Raw genomic sequence first — 17,669 nt, 5'->3', positions numbered from 1 at the left:
TTTTAAAAAAATAAACAAGGTATTCAATCATCAAACTAATTAATGCTCAACTTTAATCAATCGCTGACAGCTGTGTCTGATTCCATCTGCGTTCGATTCAGTCCGTTTATATAAATTTATCGTCTGAATAATATGAGAACCGTTTGTAATTAAGTGTTTTGATTGGCATAACAAGGTTACAAATAATCCAGGAGCCTATGAGACTACACAACTAATGGAAAGAGATTTGAAGGGAGAACAAGCCTTTATAAACATTCAGCCTATCAAATGACCTGAAGATAGCATCAATTTATGGTCTCCGCTATCGCATTTATTACGAGCTGGTGGGAAGAATCGGTGAAGTAGGTCGTTAGTAAGTGATATAAATTGTACCACCGGGACATGATCTGTCCAAATCTAGGTGGCGAATGAAAGTAATTCCAGAGACTAGTAATCGGCAAAGACAGAAACAAATAGTTCCCACAAAGCCTCCGAGTTTATAACTCATCTTCGGAAGAAATAGCGGAAACAAATGTTAGAGTTGAACTGCTGTCTATGCTTGTATCTTGTGCCTCATCAATAGCTCGCTACATCATAACCACTGGAGAGTTACAGCTAAATGGCAGAATAGTTTTGCAATTTCTTCTGATGAGGGAGATGAGTTGAAGCTCACTGGTGACAGTGCCATGTCACAATCTGATGCTGTTGAGACTGAATGCATCATATCACACTATGATGCTATTGAGACGGAAGGCATCATATCACACTGCTGCTATAGAGACAGAAGGCATCATACTAAGATGCTATTGAGACTGACATTGTCAGATTGCAGTCTGATGCTGAATGTGCCATGTTACAATCTGATGCTATTGAGACTGAATGCATCATATCACACTATGATGCTATTGAGACGGAAGGCATCATATCACACTGCTGCTATAGAGACAGAAGGCATCATACTATGATGCTATTGAGACTGACATTGTCAGATTGCAGTCTGATGCTGAATGTGCCATGTCACAATCTGATGCTATAGAGACTGAATGCATCATATCACACTATGATGCTGATGAGACTGACAGTGTCAGATCGCAGTCTGATGCCATTGAGACTGACAGTGCTATTTCTCAATCTGATGCTGTTGAGACAATCATTATATCACAATCTGATAGTAGTGAGATGGAATGCATCATATCACACTATGATGCAACTGTGAAAAAAGGTGTCAGATCGTAGTCTGACGCTATTGAGATGCTTTTTGTGACTGAAGGCATATCACAATCTGACGCTGTTTGAGACTGAATGCATCATATCACACTTATGCTAATGAGACTGAAGGGCATCATATCAGTCTGATAGTAGTGAGACTGAAGGCATCATATCACAGACTGATGCCATTATGACTGTCAAAGGTATCATGTCATAGTCTGGCCTGAAGGCATCATATCCCAATTTTATGCCAGTGAGACTGAAGGCATCATATCCCACGATGATTCTATTGGGACTGAAGGCATCATATCAGTGTGATGCTACAGAGACTAAAGGCATCAAATCACAGTCAGATATTACCAAGATTTAAGGCATTCATCTCATATGATTAAAATGAAAGTTATAATTACAACTCAGTCTAATACTATGGGGGCATCACACAACGATATTGCAGGCATCATGTGACAGTCTGACGCTACTGAAATGGAAGGCATCGTAATGCAGTCTACTGCTATTGAGATTACAGGGTACAGTTCACACTGTACAGTTCAGTCAGATATTATTAATACTGCAGGCATCATATCACACAGTCTGATACTTGTTGAATGCAGACTAGATAATAAATGGGACTGAAGGCATCATACCAGTCTCATACCTCTGTATTCTTTGCTTGTATCATAGATTATGCATCATCATCATACTTCTATTCTTCCCTGCGATGAACAATCTCAAGAATTTTGTACGTCATCGAAGACACGGCACTACATATCCCGTTTCAAAGACTTCTTTAGATCTTGCCTCAAGTCGACCATTCTTGATCAAAAACAGAATTGTTATACTTCTTGTTCTTCTTCACGTTGTTAACCAAGCCCAATTCAAATGTCTAAATGCTCATTGCAAGTGTTCCCCGGTGAAAGTTCTTTCATTTAAATTTCACAATCGAACTCGAAGGACTGGCAACAAGTTGGCCATTTGATCTCCTCTGGGCATGACCAAGCCACCAAGGTACCTACAGTTGGCTCTTCTAAGAATTCTCAAGAGCGACGACACACAAAAGATGTGTCCGCCGTGCAGAAATGAGATTCAGAAAAATCAGGTTAAGTTGCAACAGCCCGCTTGTCAGCATTATGTAAATTAGCAGTAATTGATATTGAATAAATGGCCTCTGCAACTGGAAAACTCCTTCAAAAATGCTAGCCATCCTGGCTTCCATCTTGAGAGTGTTTTCACCCAAAAAGGGATTAAATTCCAGTCAAAGTACTTCGAAGAGAGATAAATTCTAAATGGCCACTAATTTTTTACAAGTCACGCTGGTGGATTACCGTCAACTCGGTAGAAGAAGCCAAAGTTAGTTCCTATTTATTTGAAAGGTGAGATCTGTTTAATCTCGGCCATAAACGTCCATTTAAGGGAATTAATTTTTTGTTTTTTTACCTTTATGGAGATGTATTGAAGCAGTTGACAAAAATGCATCTGAGAAATAAGTTCAAAGATATATACAATTGCCCTGGAAACAGCTCTTTCTGAAAGCTGACAAGAAGTTGCGAGGGGATTGTAAAACCCGGTGAGGAGGAGGAGGAGGAATGGAGGAGGGTGGTGGGAGGGATCCACAACCAACAAGCCTCATTCTCAGGAAGAGGTTTCCAAATTTAGTTTTCAAACTGAGGTCAGAGTAATGTTAATTTGCATGATAAATGAAAGATCAATAAGGTCCTATAAGTTTTCAGATAATATCCGGTGAAGAAATGATTTGGGCTATGGTTAATCTCAACAGACCAACTGTTGCATTCATAAAAAAAACTTGTCGACTAAACTGACATTCAAAGAAACAACTTGCCGAACTGTATTAGCATGTGTTTGATACAAAGGAGATGATTGAAAGTGTCCTTACTGTGTAATGGCTTATATAACATAACTTAGTTAAGGTCTTATTGGAGACAAAAATGCTTCAAAAATAATCTTTTTCCTTAAATTGACCTTTGATTTATATCAGAAAGAGCTTTGAAAGTTTTTTGATTCACTATGTCTGTGTCAAGATTCTTTACAGGTCAATAATATGAAACTTAATTGAATTAATGAGGTAAGGTTTTCTGAGTTAAAATTTGACTGGGGAGTTTTGTAGTAATTTAAGCACCCCCGCCCAACTTGTTAACCAAATCAACAACAATGTTAACCAAATCAACATCACTGTTAAACCAAATAATATATAAACAATATTAACCGAATCAACATCACTGTTAACCAAATCAACAACAATTTTAACCGAATCAACATCACTGTTTAAACCAAATCAACAACGATGTTAACCGAATCAACATCACTGTTAAACCAAATCAACAACAACATTAACCGAACCAACATCACTGTTAAACCAAATCAACAACAATATTAACCGAATCAACATAACTGTGACCAAATCAACATCACTGTTAAACCAAATCAACAACAATGTTAACCGAATCAACATCACTGTTAAACCAAATCAACAACAATATTAACTCAATCAACATCACTGTTAACCAAATCAACAACAATTTTGACCGAATCAACATCACTGTTAAACCAAATCAACAACAATATTAACTCAATCAACATCACTGTTAAACCAAATCAACTACAATATTAACCGAATCAACATCACTGTTAAACCAAATTAACAACAATATCAACCGAATCAACATCACTGTGGAACCAAATCAACTACAATATTAACCGAATCAACATCACTGTGACCAAATCAACAACAATATTAACTCAATCAACATCACTGTTAAACCAAATCAACAACAAATCAAATCAACAACAATTTTGACCGAATCAACATCACTGTTAAACCAAATCAACAACAATATTAACCGAATCAACATCACTGTTAAACCAAATCAACAACAATTTTGACCGAATCAACATCACTGTTAAACCAAATCAACAACAATATTAACCGAATCAACATCACTGTGGAACCAAATCAACTACAATATTAACAGAGTCAATATCACTGTTAAACCAAAATCAACAACAATATTTACTGAATCAATATCACTGTTAAACCAAATCAACAGTCGATTAAAGTCCTTCTCAACAAATTATTTCTTGAAATCAACAACAGTTTTAACCCAAATCGATACTATTGATGCAAAAGTGTCAACCGCAGCATTAACCAAATCAACAGTATCATCCAAATAAACAACCGTATTGACCGCATGTTCTATCGTTATGACGACTCAAGAAGGTACTTTCAATACAGAACTTGGAAGCTAATACATCACCCTACCCTGAAGGCAAAGTACTAAAAAATATTGGGAAACACATAATATAAAATTGTTGACTTAGGTAGATGGCAACCTGCACAGATTGTTATGTATAGTTATTCATTATTTTAGATACGAATGCAGCCTTCCAAGGTTCCTTTCAGCATAATGAAAATACATCTTCCATTAAAATAAAGTACTCATGTGCAACAAGCTAATTCAATTTAAAAACTAATGCGAGGCTTGGGACAAAACGGGCGGAACATTTGCGGGAAAACGAGAGAGGAACTAAATCATAGGCTGAGAAGAAAAAAAAAATTGGAAACATTCAAGTGAGATTCATCCACATGCATCTGCGTCATCCCTTTCTACGAGCTTTCTCTGGATTCATGATTCGGAAAATTGCGCAGGAATCCAAAGTTCCCTCCCTAGCGACAATAAATGTGTTACAGTAGGTATGAAATGATAACTACATAATCTGAATTGCAAAGAGGCATTCCAAATGGAAATATAATTGGAAGTTGTGTACCCTGGTGACGACAAAGCACACTGGCGCAAAAGTCGCGCACATACTAATAGGCCGAGAGAGGTGATTCTGTCCTGTGACCAGCTATATTTTAATCACACTGGATGTATGCGATGTGACATTTGATACTCTTTTTTATAATCAGACCTTTTACCCAAGAATACACCGATGTAACACTTCACATCAGCGTGCAATAAAGCTGATCGACACTACGAGGTATAGACTTTGTAATACTGCACGCTAACGCTTTTCCAGGCTTGATTTCCTGTTCAAGTTCATCGATTCTTTCTAATTTACATTTCTAAATACGTTACCGGAATGTTTTACGACCACCGTAGTGGCATTAATTTCTCCGGGGCGCAAGGAGCGAGACTTAACCGAGACGTATTTTTCTCCGCAGATCGTCAAACCGGAGCTACTTAACCACGATGGTGGAACGGAACTAAACGTTGCGTTTTACAGCCGTCGAGTTTCCGTTCTCATCTCCGTAACCAATCAGTGATTACCCCGAGGGGTTTAGGGACGACACGTTGACAACAGGATCTCAAATGACGTTAGCTGGGAGGTAAAACGTGCAGAATACTGACCGATGAGGGGAGAATCATCCTCGGCAGTGATCACAATATACTAAATCCAACGTGATTGTGACGTGTTTCGAGAACCCTACCGTATGATCTGTTAGAGCCAAAACAAGGTTGATGTACTATGTATTAATCGTATTTAGATCACTAGTGTTTTAACGTGGTGGTAAATGCTGACCAGGGTAACAGGTCCAAAGGTATTCTTTATGCCACATATAACTACAGTTAAATAAAGCTAAACAATTTTAATACAAACTAACACACACGAAAGAAAAGTAAGTGACGATAAATTTTTAAACTGAGTTTCCCTCTGTTATCCCACCTTAATACTTTTTTGTTTCCGAAAAAGAATTACATTAATCTAAAGTGTATTAAACTTAATGAATGCTAGTGAGCTACAGTATGCCGCCTACAATCATATCTATTGTACATGCATTCCTTCACTCCCTGCTGTATTCCCTAACCCCCCTGTCCCCCCACCCTTGCCATTTCAGTTCTACAGTACATTCAGCATCATATTAAGAAGCTTTCTTCGTTGACAGTATTTTTACACCTTTTCAGGCTTCTGCATATATATAGTTAAATGCTTCTGTAATATAAAGTTAAATGCTTCAGCTATATATAAAGTTAAATGCTTCTGCTATATATAAGGTTAAATGCTTCTGCTATATTAAGTTACATGCTTCTGCTATATAAATTTAAATGCTTCTGCTATATCAGGTTAATTGCTTCTGCTATATAAAGTTAAATGCTTCTGTTATATAAATTTAAATGCTTCTGCTATATCAGGTTAAATGCTTCTGCTATATTAAGTTACATGCTTCTGCTATATAAATTTAAATGCTTCTGCTATATCAGGTTAAATGCTTCTGCTATATAAAGTTAAATGATTCTGCTTTGTAAAGTTAAATGCTTCTGTTATATCAGGTTAAATGCTTCTGCTATATAAAGTTAAATGTTTTTGTTATATAAAGTTAAATGCTTTTGCCATATAAGTTAAATGCTTCTGCTATATAAAGTTAAATCATTCTGCTTTGTAAAGTTAAATGCTTCTGTTCTATCAAGTTAAATGCTTCTGCTATATCAAATTAAATACAGGACATTTGTTTTCTTCAAGCTGTGAGATTTTGAAAAGTGTAAAGAGATCGGCTTGAACTACACAGCTGTAGCAGTATTATGCTCACTAATAGGTCTCTTTTTAATAATAGTTTTGGCATAATTTTATCACTTTCCTTTCTGTCATAAAGGTTCTTAATGGGGATTTTATCATCACGTAGGGAGAGCATTCAAAAATATTCTTCAAAATGAGTCTGACTAAATGAATACTGGCTTGGAATTGGATTGGAAATGAAGCCTATTTTACAAGTCTATCTTGCTATCTGTCTGTCATGTCTAACTATCATAGGCTAATATTCTACACAGGAGCTAGGCTTTTGATCCATTACAACATTACCAGAAACAAACATCTGTTTAATGGCATTGATAAGCTTCACTTCACAGACAACAGGGGCTAGATGAGATCTCAGGATCAGTAAATCCAAACACCTAGTCAGCAGCAGCCACAGCATGATTAATGTGGTCACTCCATCAAACCTGACATCTTGAAGTACCGATAGCTCTACAGAAAACTAATCAGTTCTGCATGAGTACCAAGTAAAGCAAGGGACCCCCAAACCAGGGGCTAGTTTCAAGACTGAACCCAATGATGAGGAAACATAACATTTGTGTGTGTGTGTGATTAAATCTCAATGTTACAAGGTACATTAAAGGCATGCTCTGTTTATCCTGCAGAAAAAAAGGGGTGGTGGGGGGGGGGGAACATTCTACGGATGATGAAGTCCCTCAGAGGTAATTCTTTGCACAAGTCTTCATTCCTTAAAAGGGGGGTAAAGTAGGGAATAATTTATCCAGGTAATATGTACAGTAGCAAATTATGCTTTGTGAAAATGGACAAATTTGTACACAAATACAAAGATATATATTTATATAGTAGATATGTTTACACAGGATCTTCATATATTGATTGTCTTACTGTATGATGGGCAAAATTGATGAATCGGGAGATATAAAATGTGAGCACTGACAAAATATTCCTAGGAAGAGTTTATTTGATAACAGCTAATATTGGTATGTAGTACATAATTTCAGTCCCAATGTGGTTCTCCTGATAAAAAGGAGAACATTTTTCTGTTTGATTATTTTTTAACCTCAAACACATTGCTTCAAGTCAAAAGCAGAAGTGAAACCACAATCAATACGTACACTAACTATAAGTTTGTGATTATAACTCATGTGTGTAATGGGGTTGTTTCCCCCTCAAGGAATTCAACTGTCTCTTTGTGATAGTTACAGCAACAAACTAACCATATATGTTTTGTTTTCGTGGATAATATATTGGAAATTGTGTCAATGGATACAGAGGCAGCTGCTATACAAACATCTATCCCTTTCCCCCCCCCCCCCTCCCCCTGATTTATCCACTCATTTTCAAGATACTCTAGCCTTCAGTTTTAAAAGCCATTGTATGTATACAGCAGTTTCTCCGAAGGTAAACAGTTCAATCACTAGGTCCCTTAGGCGTAGAGCTCTTGACCCATATATATGCATGTGCGTGTCTGATCTGGTACGCAAGCCCATTCTCCACACTTATACATAATTCAAACTCGGGCTAATTTGATGGTAATGGCAGAGGTTCACTGAATTGCCGTCGGAATTGCCGTTTAATGCTCCAAAAACAGGGTATCATCATCTCCGTAGTCACCGGCCTGCATCGCCCGTCACCGTGCGCCCTCATCGTTGTCAAACCTTTGTGACACTTGATGAAATCTGCACAGTTTGCATCATTAACAGCTCTGTCTCCGAGGGCGATATTTTAGAAGGATCCTTTAAGTACATCGTGGCTGTACGAGGACCATTTCAATAGATACCATTCAAAAATTCTACAGTACCAAATCACCCCCTTCCCCTGAGGAGGGTCTTGTCTTATATAAGAGTAGAAACCCTCAGAGATGTCACAATAAGAGGGAAAGCTACCGGTTTCAGGTACTTCAGATCCAGTCCAGTTGTTTTCAGTTTAATTGTAAATTATCTGGAGCTACACCTTTCAATGATTATAAACACTCCTCTTCACTCTCTCTCTCTGTCTCTCTCTCTCATGAATGTAGAACTGACATGATAGCGCAACCGATTCCTTTACTATCTCCATGGCGATAAGACGATATGTCAAAAGAGTCGAGAGTTTCTTACCGAATCGTGCACCGAGTGTAAAGAGCTGTATTTTTAGCGACATACAAAGTCTTCTTTAATATTAACACGGAGATCAAATCGACTGTATATTGATTGCATGAACGTATGCCTGGTTTAGTCACGGAGATTAAACCGCACCCTGATAACGATTTCATGAACAATCCAGCCGTATCGTTTTCACTGTTTATGGAGCACATGGAATGATGGGTGTACATCCCTCCCTCCCTCCCTCCCCCTTGTTATGATTAACGGACCATCCAAGCCCTATGAATCACCTCTGTTATTGAGGTCATGCATAGGGTACAACTGTGGTGCATGATTTATCTTATGGACCCCACACGTTCCCCCAAACCCCCACATTCCTTCATATTTCCTTCTCACAATTTATGGATGGTTCACGCCCTGAGATGTACACCTGTCATTGAGGATGTACATAGCCTATCCTGAACCCTCTCCCCCAACCCACAGGTTTATGATTTACGCCCCATCATGACTTACCTCTGTTATCGAAGACAGACAAGTGCCGTGATCATAGCAGGGTGTGTCCGGTTTATCAGGAGGGTTGCATCTGTTTGCTTTCACTGTTACATTTAGACGAAGACCAAACTGACACTGGAAGAGGGGGCTGTCACTGCCCACTGAAAAAGAGAAGAGAGACGGGTGAGCAAGGAGCGAAGTAAATAAAGAGAAAACAAAAAGAAAATAAATTCTTGAGGAGAGGTTGTTGTTAGGAAATCTTCGATATATCTCAAATATAACCAAGACGAAATCCAAGAAATCCGTGTGATGACATTTTTAATGGTAGAATGAGAAGGAAGGGCAGTGACCGAGGGGGTCCGGTCATAGAGGGCAGTGTTAGTATTTTACCAGGACTTAATAGGCACGGTAGAACAAGTTGCTAAGGTTGTGAGGAGACAGGTAAGCGAGGAGCGAAATAAATATCAATAATCACAGCTGCAACATTGAAGAATGGAGTTAACAATGCCATCTGAGGTGAGAGATTTGAATTGGAAAAGTTTTGTTTTGTATCAATCTGCTGTTTAAGCTAACATGAAAACGAAGCTGAGTGATACATTGAATGTTGAACTAAGATTGAAACAAAATTTTGAATTAACTGCAGATCAGAATATCCATTAGGTGACAAATTTTAGGGCTGTGGCTTTCAGCATTTGCAACCTTTTTTAATACTATATGACAGGTTAATATATCTAGGTAAAAATTCAAGGGATTTATTTTGCAGACCAAACAAATGGTTGCTTTAAAAGCATCTCAAGATTATAAATACATTTCTAACTTTACTTCATAATGCTGGCAACCCACAGTGTGCTCCTGTTCTGACGATTAAATTAACATCCTGGACAGACCCTTTCATACCTGACCTTTTGTTTTAAGCAAACCACCGTTAACTTTAACATCTCATTGTTTAACGTTAAGTCGCTGTTAAATTGCCAGCCACGATGTTTCCCTAGATCTGAAGCTCTACCATACACTACGTCGTGGGAGTAATTTGTGAAGCCCGATATTCCAATTATACGTCAAGGATCCGTAATTATTAGAGGCTTAAAAGACAAACACCAAAGTCAATAAACTGAAGGCAAAAATCAATGACTCCTAGAGGACTTTTGTTAATAAGAGACAGCGTCTCCGAAGATAACATCAACAACGCCTGCGTTTTTCTTAAATCAGTATATTATAGAGATCTTCGACATAATCTAAGAAAAACAAGAAAAAAATTGCATTCTCTGACAATTCAATCTGGATTCAAATAAACAATTTTGTTTTTTCAATTTAAATAAGTTTTTAAGGTAGAATTGCTATTAATACACAAGTTCCCTGGGCGTGTAGACACATATTTTTATACATTTCTTCATCTCGTTATTTTGGACACTTTTAACGTGTAGGTTTCAAACTTTTCTATCAACCAATGAGCTTGCAGCATTCTGCACAGTAACAATGTAAATTATATAAACATATTAAGAAACACATAGTAGAATGCATTTACTTAACATCAAAAACATACCACTCTATTCCAATGATAGAAAATAATGTACAAACTATGTGACAAAGTCACATCCAATCCATAGATGTTGTAATGTTTTCATCATTTTATGTTATTTGTGAAAAATATCAACTACAGAAAATACAAACAGAAACGATACTTACGGAAGTTCTGTTTGAGGAATGTCTATCTATATATTAATTTAATACTGTTAGGGATACAATTCAGCACCTACATGCACATGGAGGTGAAAACAAATATCACAATCGTGCGATCGACACCTCGTACCATATTCAAGGGTTCATTTTCTGTAGATTTGTTTAATATTTAAACGGAGAGTAGGATGTTGAGTATAACACCCAAAATAATTTTCTTCAAAGTTTACAAGCAAACATGCTGCTCACACATCTGCTGGTAGGATTACCACCAAAAACCCCCAAAACTGCCTGTGATTGCAGGCTTTTGACATTATTTTTCCTTATAGCTTGTCGTCAACGCGATGATTTGCACCGTGTACGTGTGTGTTAACCACTCATAATGTTTTCAAATCTTGTGAAGCCAAAACAGTTTGTTCTTTAAATTTTGAACTTTTTTGCATCTAATTTCCTTTTTTTTTTGGCTTTTGTTGATTTAAATGTGGTACAGTAATATTATCATCTTGTGAAGTAAGGCAAGGAGAATACCATATGGACATCTACTGATCAATGGAAAATATGTTTCCACTTTGAGATGCAAGTTTTCCGAGCTATGTGAAGAATCACCCTATTTAATAGAAAAGTCACAAACTGAGAGCTTGACAAAATTCTGATCACTTGATAGTACCTTAAACGCACTTAATAGTACCTTAAGCACACTGTAACTTATATATTCACCAACCATTCAGTAGTGTACCTACAACACTGTACGGTCTTAAATGTGATAGTTAAGAAAGAAGTACATTTGCTTTTGACTGAAGAGACATTTTAGAGACCATTGAAGTATAAACCCAACTAACAGGTGAAAAAGGAAATTGCCTAATACACTTTGCTTTTTCTCTAGATACAAAAAAAAAGCCAAAACGAAAAGAGGTAATGTAAAATTAAGTTTTACGTCACGCAACCAACCCTTACAGCAGAATGCACATGGCATGCATAATTTGACTGTTAACCATGCAAATTACGAGGCATTTCTTTTCCCTTTTTTATTGTTGATTCATATTTACAAAGTAATCCTGCCGTAAGGTAAATTGGTCGATTCTATTCCATGAATTTCAAATGTAAACCTGTGAAAAACCATTGAAACGATACTCATTAAATTCACATTTTGAAGTCGAGAGGAGAAGAAATCACGAAAGATGCATCGATGCGTGTCGCAGCCACCATTGGCAAATATTGGCACGTTGTCATTCAGTCATGGGCTGTTCGAGTTTTTCTCTCAAATTACAATATAATCTTACAAAATGAGCTGCAAAGCCATTTATAAAATCAATTAATCAATACAGTCTATTTATTCAACAGGGAGTTCATTAAAATGTGCTCCAACTTAATCATCAAAGTATAAAATGAATCATGTAATAGGCGATTAAAATTTGCAAAAATTATTCAGAAAGATTTTGGATGCTTAGTCAAAAAAGTGCATGAAACATTTAAGTTCATGGTAATTGTCAATCACGGTGAACACATATGACAGTCAATTTTTCCATATTCACTGGAAGCAAAATGGACCTATCCTCACTCAGACAACAGGCATTAAATTTATCCATATTGGACCTTTCACACTAAACTATTCAACAACCATTCACTTTATTTGATACCCACACCTGACCTAAACTACACAGTGCAAACTTTTGACAGTTTACCTGTTGTCCGAGACGACCAAATTTCTGTTCGAACAACCAAAATCAGCTTGGGTGGTTGACCGAAGACGCACAACGACTAGTTGTTTACGTCAAATTCAGATTTGCATTGTAATTTAATACCCCCCACAAAGGTAAAATGTTAACTTGATATCACCCCCAAAGCTGGTGTTCTATTCACCAAACCTACACATCTCTTGTACAGTATAAAGTACTGTACATATTGTTTACTGCTACTTTTTGGGACGACCAAATTTCCTTTTTCGAATATAACCAAAAATTAAGCCTGGTTGCAAGAGGGACAACCAGAAAAAAAAAAAACAAAAAAAAACAACAACATAAAACCGCTATATGTATCTAAAAACGGCTGTTTTTTTTTGCTAGAATTGGATTTAAACCAGACTGCAGATTACAAGTCCTATGCCCCTTCCAACTGAGATCTATACAGTTTTTTCTTGTTGTTTATTTTCTTCCTTAATTACAAGATTGTTCTACTATGTTCACGCCTGAAGGCTTCCACGGACACTTCCGTTCACAACTACTGTATGTTTTCTCATTACTCATAAAGAATCCAGTATAAATTGTTATGATATGTAACCTGGTTGTGGCAATACAACTACACGAAACGTAATCTGAATCTTTTCCATGCCTTAATCCTGTATCAGCTGCTCCCTAAAATTGTTGTAGTTTCATCTCTGATTTATGAAAACAATCTCTCTCTTGGCTCACTGAAAAATGGTGTACCATTGGACTTGCTTGTGAAAGACAACAACTTCTAAAATAAACAAATTGCATGAGGGAAAATTCTCTGCAGAATAAAAATTAATGGTCAATTAACTCACTAATTACTGATCTTTCCGAGAGAAACAAAAATCTATATAAAAAGACTAGTTTCGCCATGGAGACTACCGATACTGCTGAATACCACAAAGTAGGTCAAATTGTTACTTGAAGACGGTGAAACGTTCAAAGACAGGCAGCCAGTTCTTTGAACCTTTCCATTTCAAAAAAAAATTACAGTCATGGAATTTTAACAAGTTTATGACTTTGGAGATTTTGTTCAATATCTTTAATCGGCTCTATCCGGCTGTAACACTCAAGGAGAAGCCAATTCAAAATCTCTTTCTGTTCGCTTCTGGGCACTTTCAAATGCACATCTGCAAAAAGCGGCATAAAAATTGACGCTTTGCATTTTAAAACATGTGTGGAAATTTTTCAAAAGGGAATATTACTTTGCTTGTTTTCTGACAATTTTGGAGATCTTATCAACATTTTAAGGGGTACACAGTGTTGAAGAGGTGTGAAGTGAGCACGGAATCTATATTGTATGTTAGTTCCACATTGGCTGAACAAAAATTCTATAAAATGCACCTAACATACTGTAGCAATTTTAGAACATTTCAAATTCAAAATATTTGTTGAATTTTTTTTTTTTTTTTTTGGCAGGCAATGAAATAAAGTTGTGATGGTACAGACTGAGAAAAACACAAACAAAGGCAGTACATAGATCAAAATTGCAACCATCATAATAACATTTGCTTATACTGTAGCATTCATGAAAATTTTAAACTTTAGCGTTATTGCTTTAGAAATAATGCAGAATGTGAAATAAAATCTTCTTCTTACCAATGAACAAGTTTTGTCCCTGAGAGAGGTGGGAGTCGTCCACCGTAATGGGGTCACCAGTGGGACTGCTGACTATCGGAGAACCGTACGTGGTTTGACAGGATTCAAAGCCAAGCTGGGAGACTTTAAATGGTTGCATCTCCAACGGAAGCTGGATACCCATATCAGCTAAATGAAACCTGCAAGGATGAAATAAGAGTTATTACAGGGCTTATGGAGAACAATCACAAAACTTTATACCGGGGTCTGGACTGGCCTCTAGGCAGGGTAGAGGGAGGGTACAGTAGTTGTGTGCAGACAGGTAAGGAAGAGAGAAGTAACATAGACTGCCAAATAACAGAATTCTTTCCAGTAGTTTGTATTGGTCATACAAAATGTTAGTGCCAATGGGGGGGGGGGGGAGTAATATTCATTAATGAGGCATCAAGGGTAGTAAGGCTGTACCATGTCAATGAGTTCTAATCATTTCATCAATAATACCTTTAATTACACAAAAGTACGAACTAATTAAATATATTTAAAATTTGATTAATTAATATTCGTTAATGAGGCATCAAGTGTAGCAGGCTGTACCATGTCAGTTAGTTCTGCTCCTTTCATCAATGACAGCATCACACAAAAGTATGAAAAATATAATAATTTTCAAATTTGACTCAATATTCCTTGAGGCATCAAGGGTAGCAGGTTGTACCATGTCAATGAGTTCTGCTCATATAATCAATGACACCATTACACAAAAGTATGAAAAATAAAATATGTTTAAAATTTGATTAATGAATATATTCATTAATGAGGCATCAAGTGTAGCAGGTTGTACCATGTCAATGAGTTCTGCTCATTTCATCAATTACACTTATCACACATTACACAAAAGTACGAGAAATATTATATTTTAAAAACTTCCAATTTGATTGACATGTCCGGCAACATTTCTCCCAGATGGTGTATTGGACTATTGAACAAGGTTAATGCATTCCGAATATGCAAAAAACTAGATCAGTGACCGAACCTCACTGTATTTCCACGAACCAGTTTGTCCTTTTATCAAAAGCAATGTACAGTATTCGGTTACATTTGCAGTCATTGCGATAATATTTTCACTGTCAGTTCTGAGAATAAATGAATCAACAAAGTTCCTCTTGATTCCAATCTTTTGCAAACAGATTTGCACAGCAAATACTACTGTACATAATATATATAGTTTTACTATCTAGAGTATGACAATGCTGTATTAAGCAATGCTAAATTTCTCTACCACAGTACCATCAATGGACAAAGTGTACACTAAGATGTTTTTTTAGCAGAGAAAAGTAACAGGGAGGCTACAAGTGATATGGGATGTTAATCATGATTTTCATCATTACCAAAACATCTTTTATGTTCAATGTCCCGAAGAGTAAATAATCAAACAGAAGAAGAACATAAGTTGTTGTCTTACACTACCAAAAATGTTGCTACTCATAAATTATCAAGAAAGTGTTTTGTACATATATTTAAATATGAAATGTGTGATGACAATATATCCAAGTTGCATACAGGTGACCTGACTCGATCAGGTGACCTGACTCGATCAGGTGACCTGACTCGATCAGGTGACCTAACTTGATCACATGACCTTACTCCATCACGTGAACTGACTCCATCAGGAGCTCCTCTTACTGTATCTACGGTAAGTTAGAACTAAAAAGAATATATTTAGCAGTCTAGATAGTTTCAGTTAGAGCAAACGCAAAGTCAAATTTCCTCGAACCCAACCTCATTCCCCTCCCCTTAACAATTATGTGACACAAGCCCAAAAAATTGAAATAAAACACTCAATTCTTTGCTAGATGCTTTTAATTTTACGCCATATCTGTTGCTCTATTCAACTTTCTAGACGAAATCCAAGGATGACACTTTGAATGATACAATGAGAAGGAAAGGGCAGTGACCGGGGGTGTCCAGTCATAGAGGGCCCACAGTATTATTTTTTTTTTATCAGGACTTTATAGGCACGGTAGAACGAGGTGCTAAGGTTGTGAGGAGACAGGTGGGCGAGGAGCGAAGTAAATGTTACCATTACTGAACTTCAGTAGGTAGATCTACAAGAGGGCTTAAATTGTAGAGAGGACAGGTAGAGTAAATGAAAGTGAGAATTCTTCTCAATGTTCCCTTACCCTGCTAGTACATCTCCCTCTAAGCACCTGTTTTAATCAGCTTTAAAGACTTTAAAATGTATTTGATTGTGCACTTACGTTCTAAACACATGCATGCACCCACAACAACTAAATATTACATCCACTCTACCGTAACAATTCAATATTGATTTACGCTACTATGAATTTTCTGTCAAAAAATTAAACTCAAGTTACTTACAAACTTTATGAATAATGCTTTGCACAAGCAGCTATACAATTTCTTCCATAATTTATATAATTTTGTACCACAGCATGGAAAACTAAAAACTCAGAAACCATTCAGAATTGATCAAAATGATGACAGCAGAAAGGCCTTTTTGAGCCAAAAAAATCAATGGCACATCTCACCACCTGATATAAATCTCACTGTATTCTCTCCTCCTACAGCTACTGTAAGCATAGAGCAGGCCGTCATATCACTCTACAAGGTGTCTACCGACTTCAATACAAATTTATTCTTTACAGTGCAAAACTCTAAAAACATTCAACGGGACACTACGAGCACATAAAAGTGATTCAACACGAGGTCAACAACCTCTCAGAGTGAATTCAAATTAATTCTGCAATTCAACAATGCCTACAAAATGATATATCTGTTGTCATGAAAATAAAAGTAAGGATCTTGAATAATTTTTAATGGTCTGTTTCATCAAACATGACAAACATGAATAACGCACTGCAAAGAGAGAGGATGCATCGATTATTTAAAACATAAGCGATTGTACTGTAATTTTGGTTTCTGACTGTACAATACTGTGTATCATGGAAGGAGATGCGAGAGGGAAGGGAAGGGTAAGCAAAAGGAAAGGGAAGGGGAGGTGAGAGGAGGGAGAGGAGAGGAAGAAGGGATAGGGAAGGAGGGGAAAGACTTCAAGTGGTGTTTTGAATATTGTCTGATTTCTTCTTATGTAGAGTGAAAGTTCTGAAATGAAGTGGAACTGAAATGGTTTGTAAGTGATTGATTAGGGGAAAATCACAATCAATCATCACAAATTAATGACATGAGAGAGGGCGCACTTACAGTACGCTGTACATAAAAGGATGGCAAGCAAACTGAGTCTGAGGTCAGGATCAAATCATCAGAGAACGGATGAAATTTAAGTCATCATAACAACGCAGATTTTTATTCCAAACAGAGAAAATACTGTACATGTACTGTATGTACAACAGAAAGGTCTCATGTGGTCCTTTTGTGTTACAATGTGTTACTTTTCTGTGACATGTATTACATTGTGTTACAT

General features: G+C 36.8%; 1 protein-coding gene across 1 annotated transcript in view; it reads right to left on the bottom strand.

Moving 5' to 3' along the window:
• LOC139974768 (uncharacterized) overlaps window positions 1–17,669 on the bottom strand; it is a 77,338-nt gene that overhangs the window by 42,570 nt on the left and 17,099 nt on the right. Inside the window, exons 4-5 of the mRNA XM_071982178.1 lie at window positions 14,252–14,430; window positions 9,291–9,430 (exon numbers count right to left, since the gene is read on the bottom strand). Coding sequence (XP_071838279.1) covers window positions 9,291–9,430; window positions 14,252–14,430 — 319 coding nt within the window. The remainder of the gene's footprint in view (window positions 1–9,290; window positions 9,431–14,251; window positions 14,431–17,669) is intronic.

Source organism: Apostichopus japonicus, chromosome 10, assembly GCF_037975245.1.
Source record: "Apostichopus japonicus isolate 1M-3 chromosome 10, ASM3797524v1, whole genome shotgun sequence".
NCBI lineage: Eukaryota > Metazoa > Echinodermata > Holothuroidea > Aspidochirotida > Stichopodidae > Apostichopus > Apostichopus japonicus.
The sequence above is the reverse complement of the archived record's forward strand: the minus strand, read 5'-3'. Positions and strand labels throughout refer to the sequence as shown.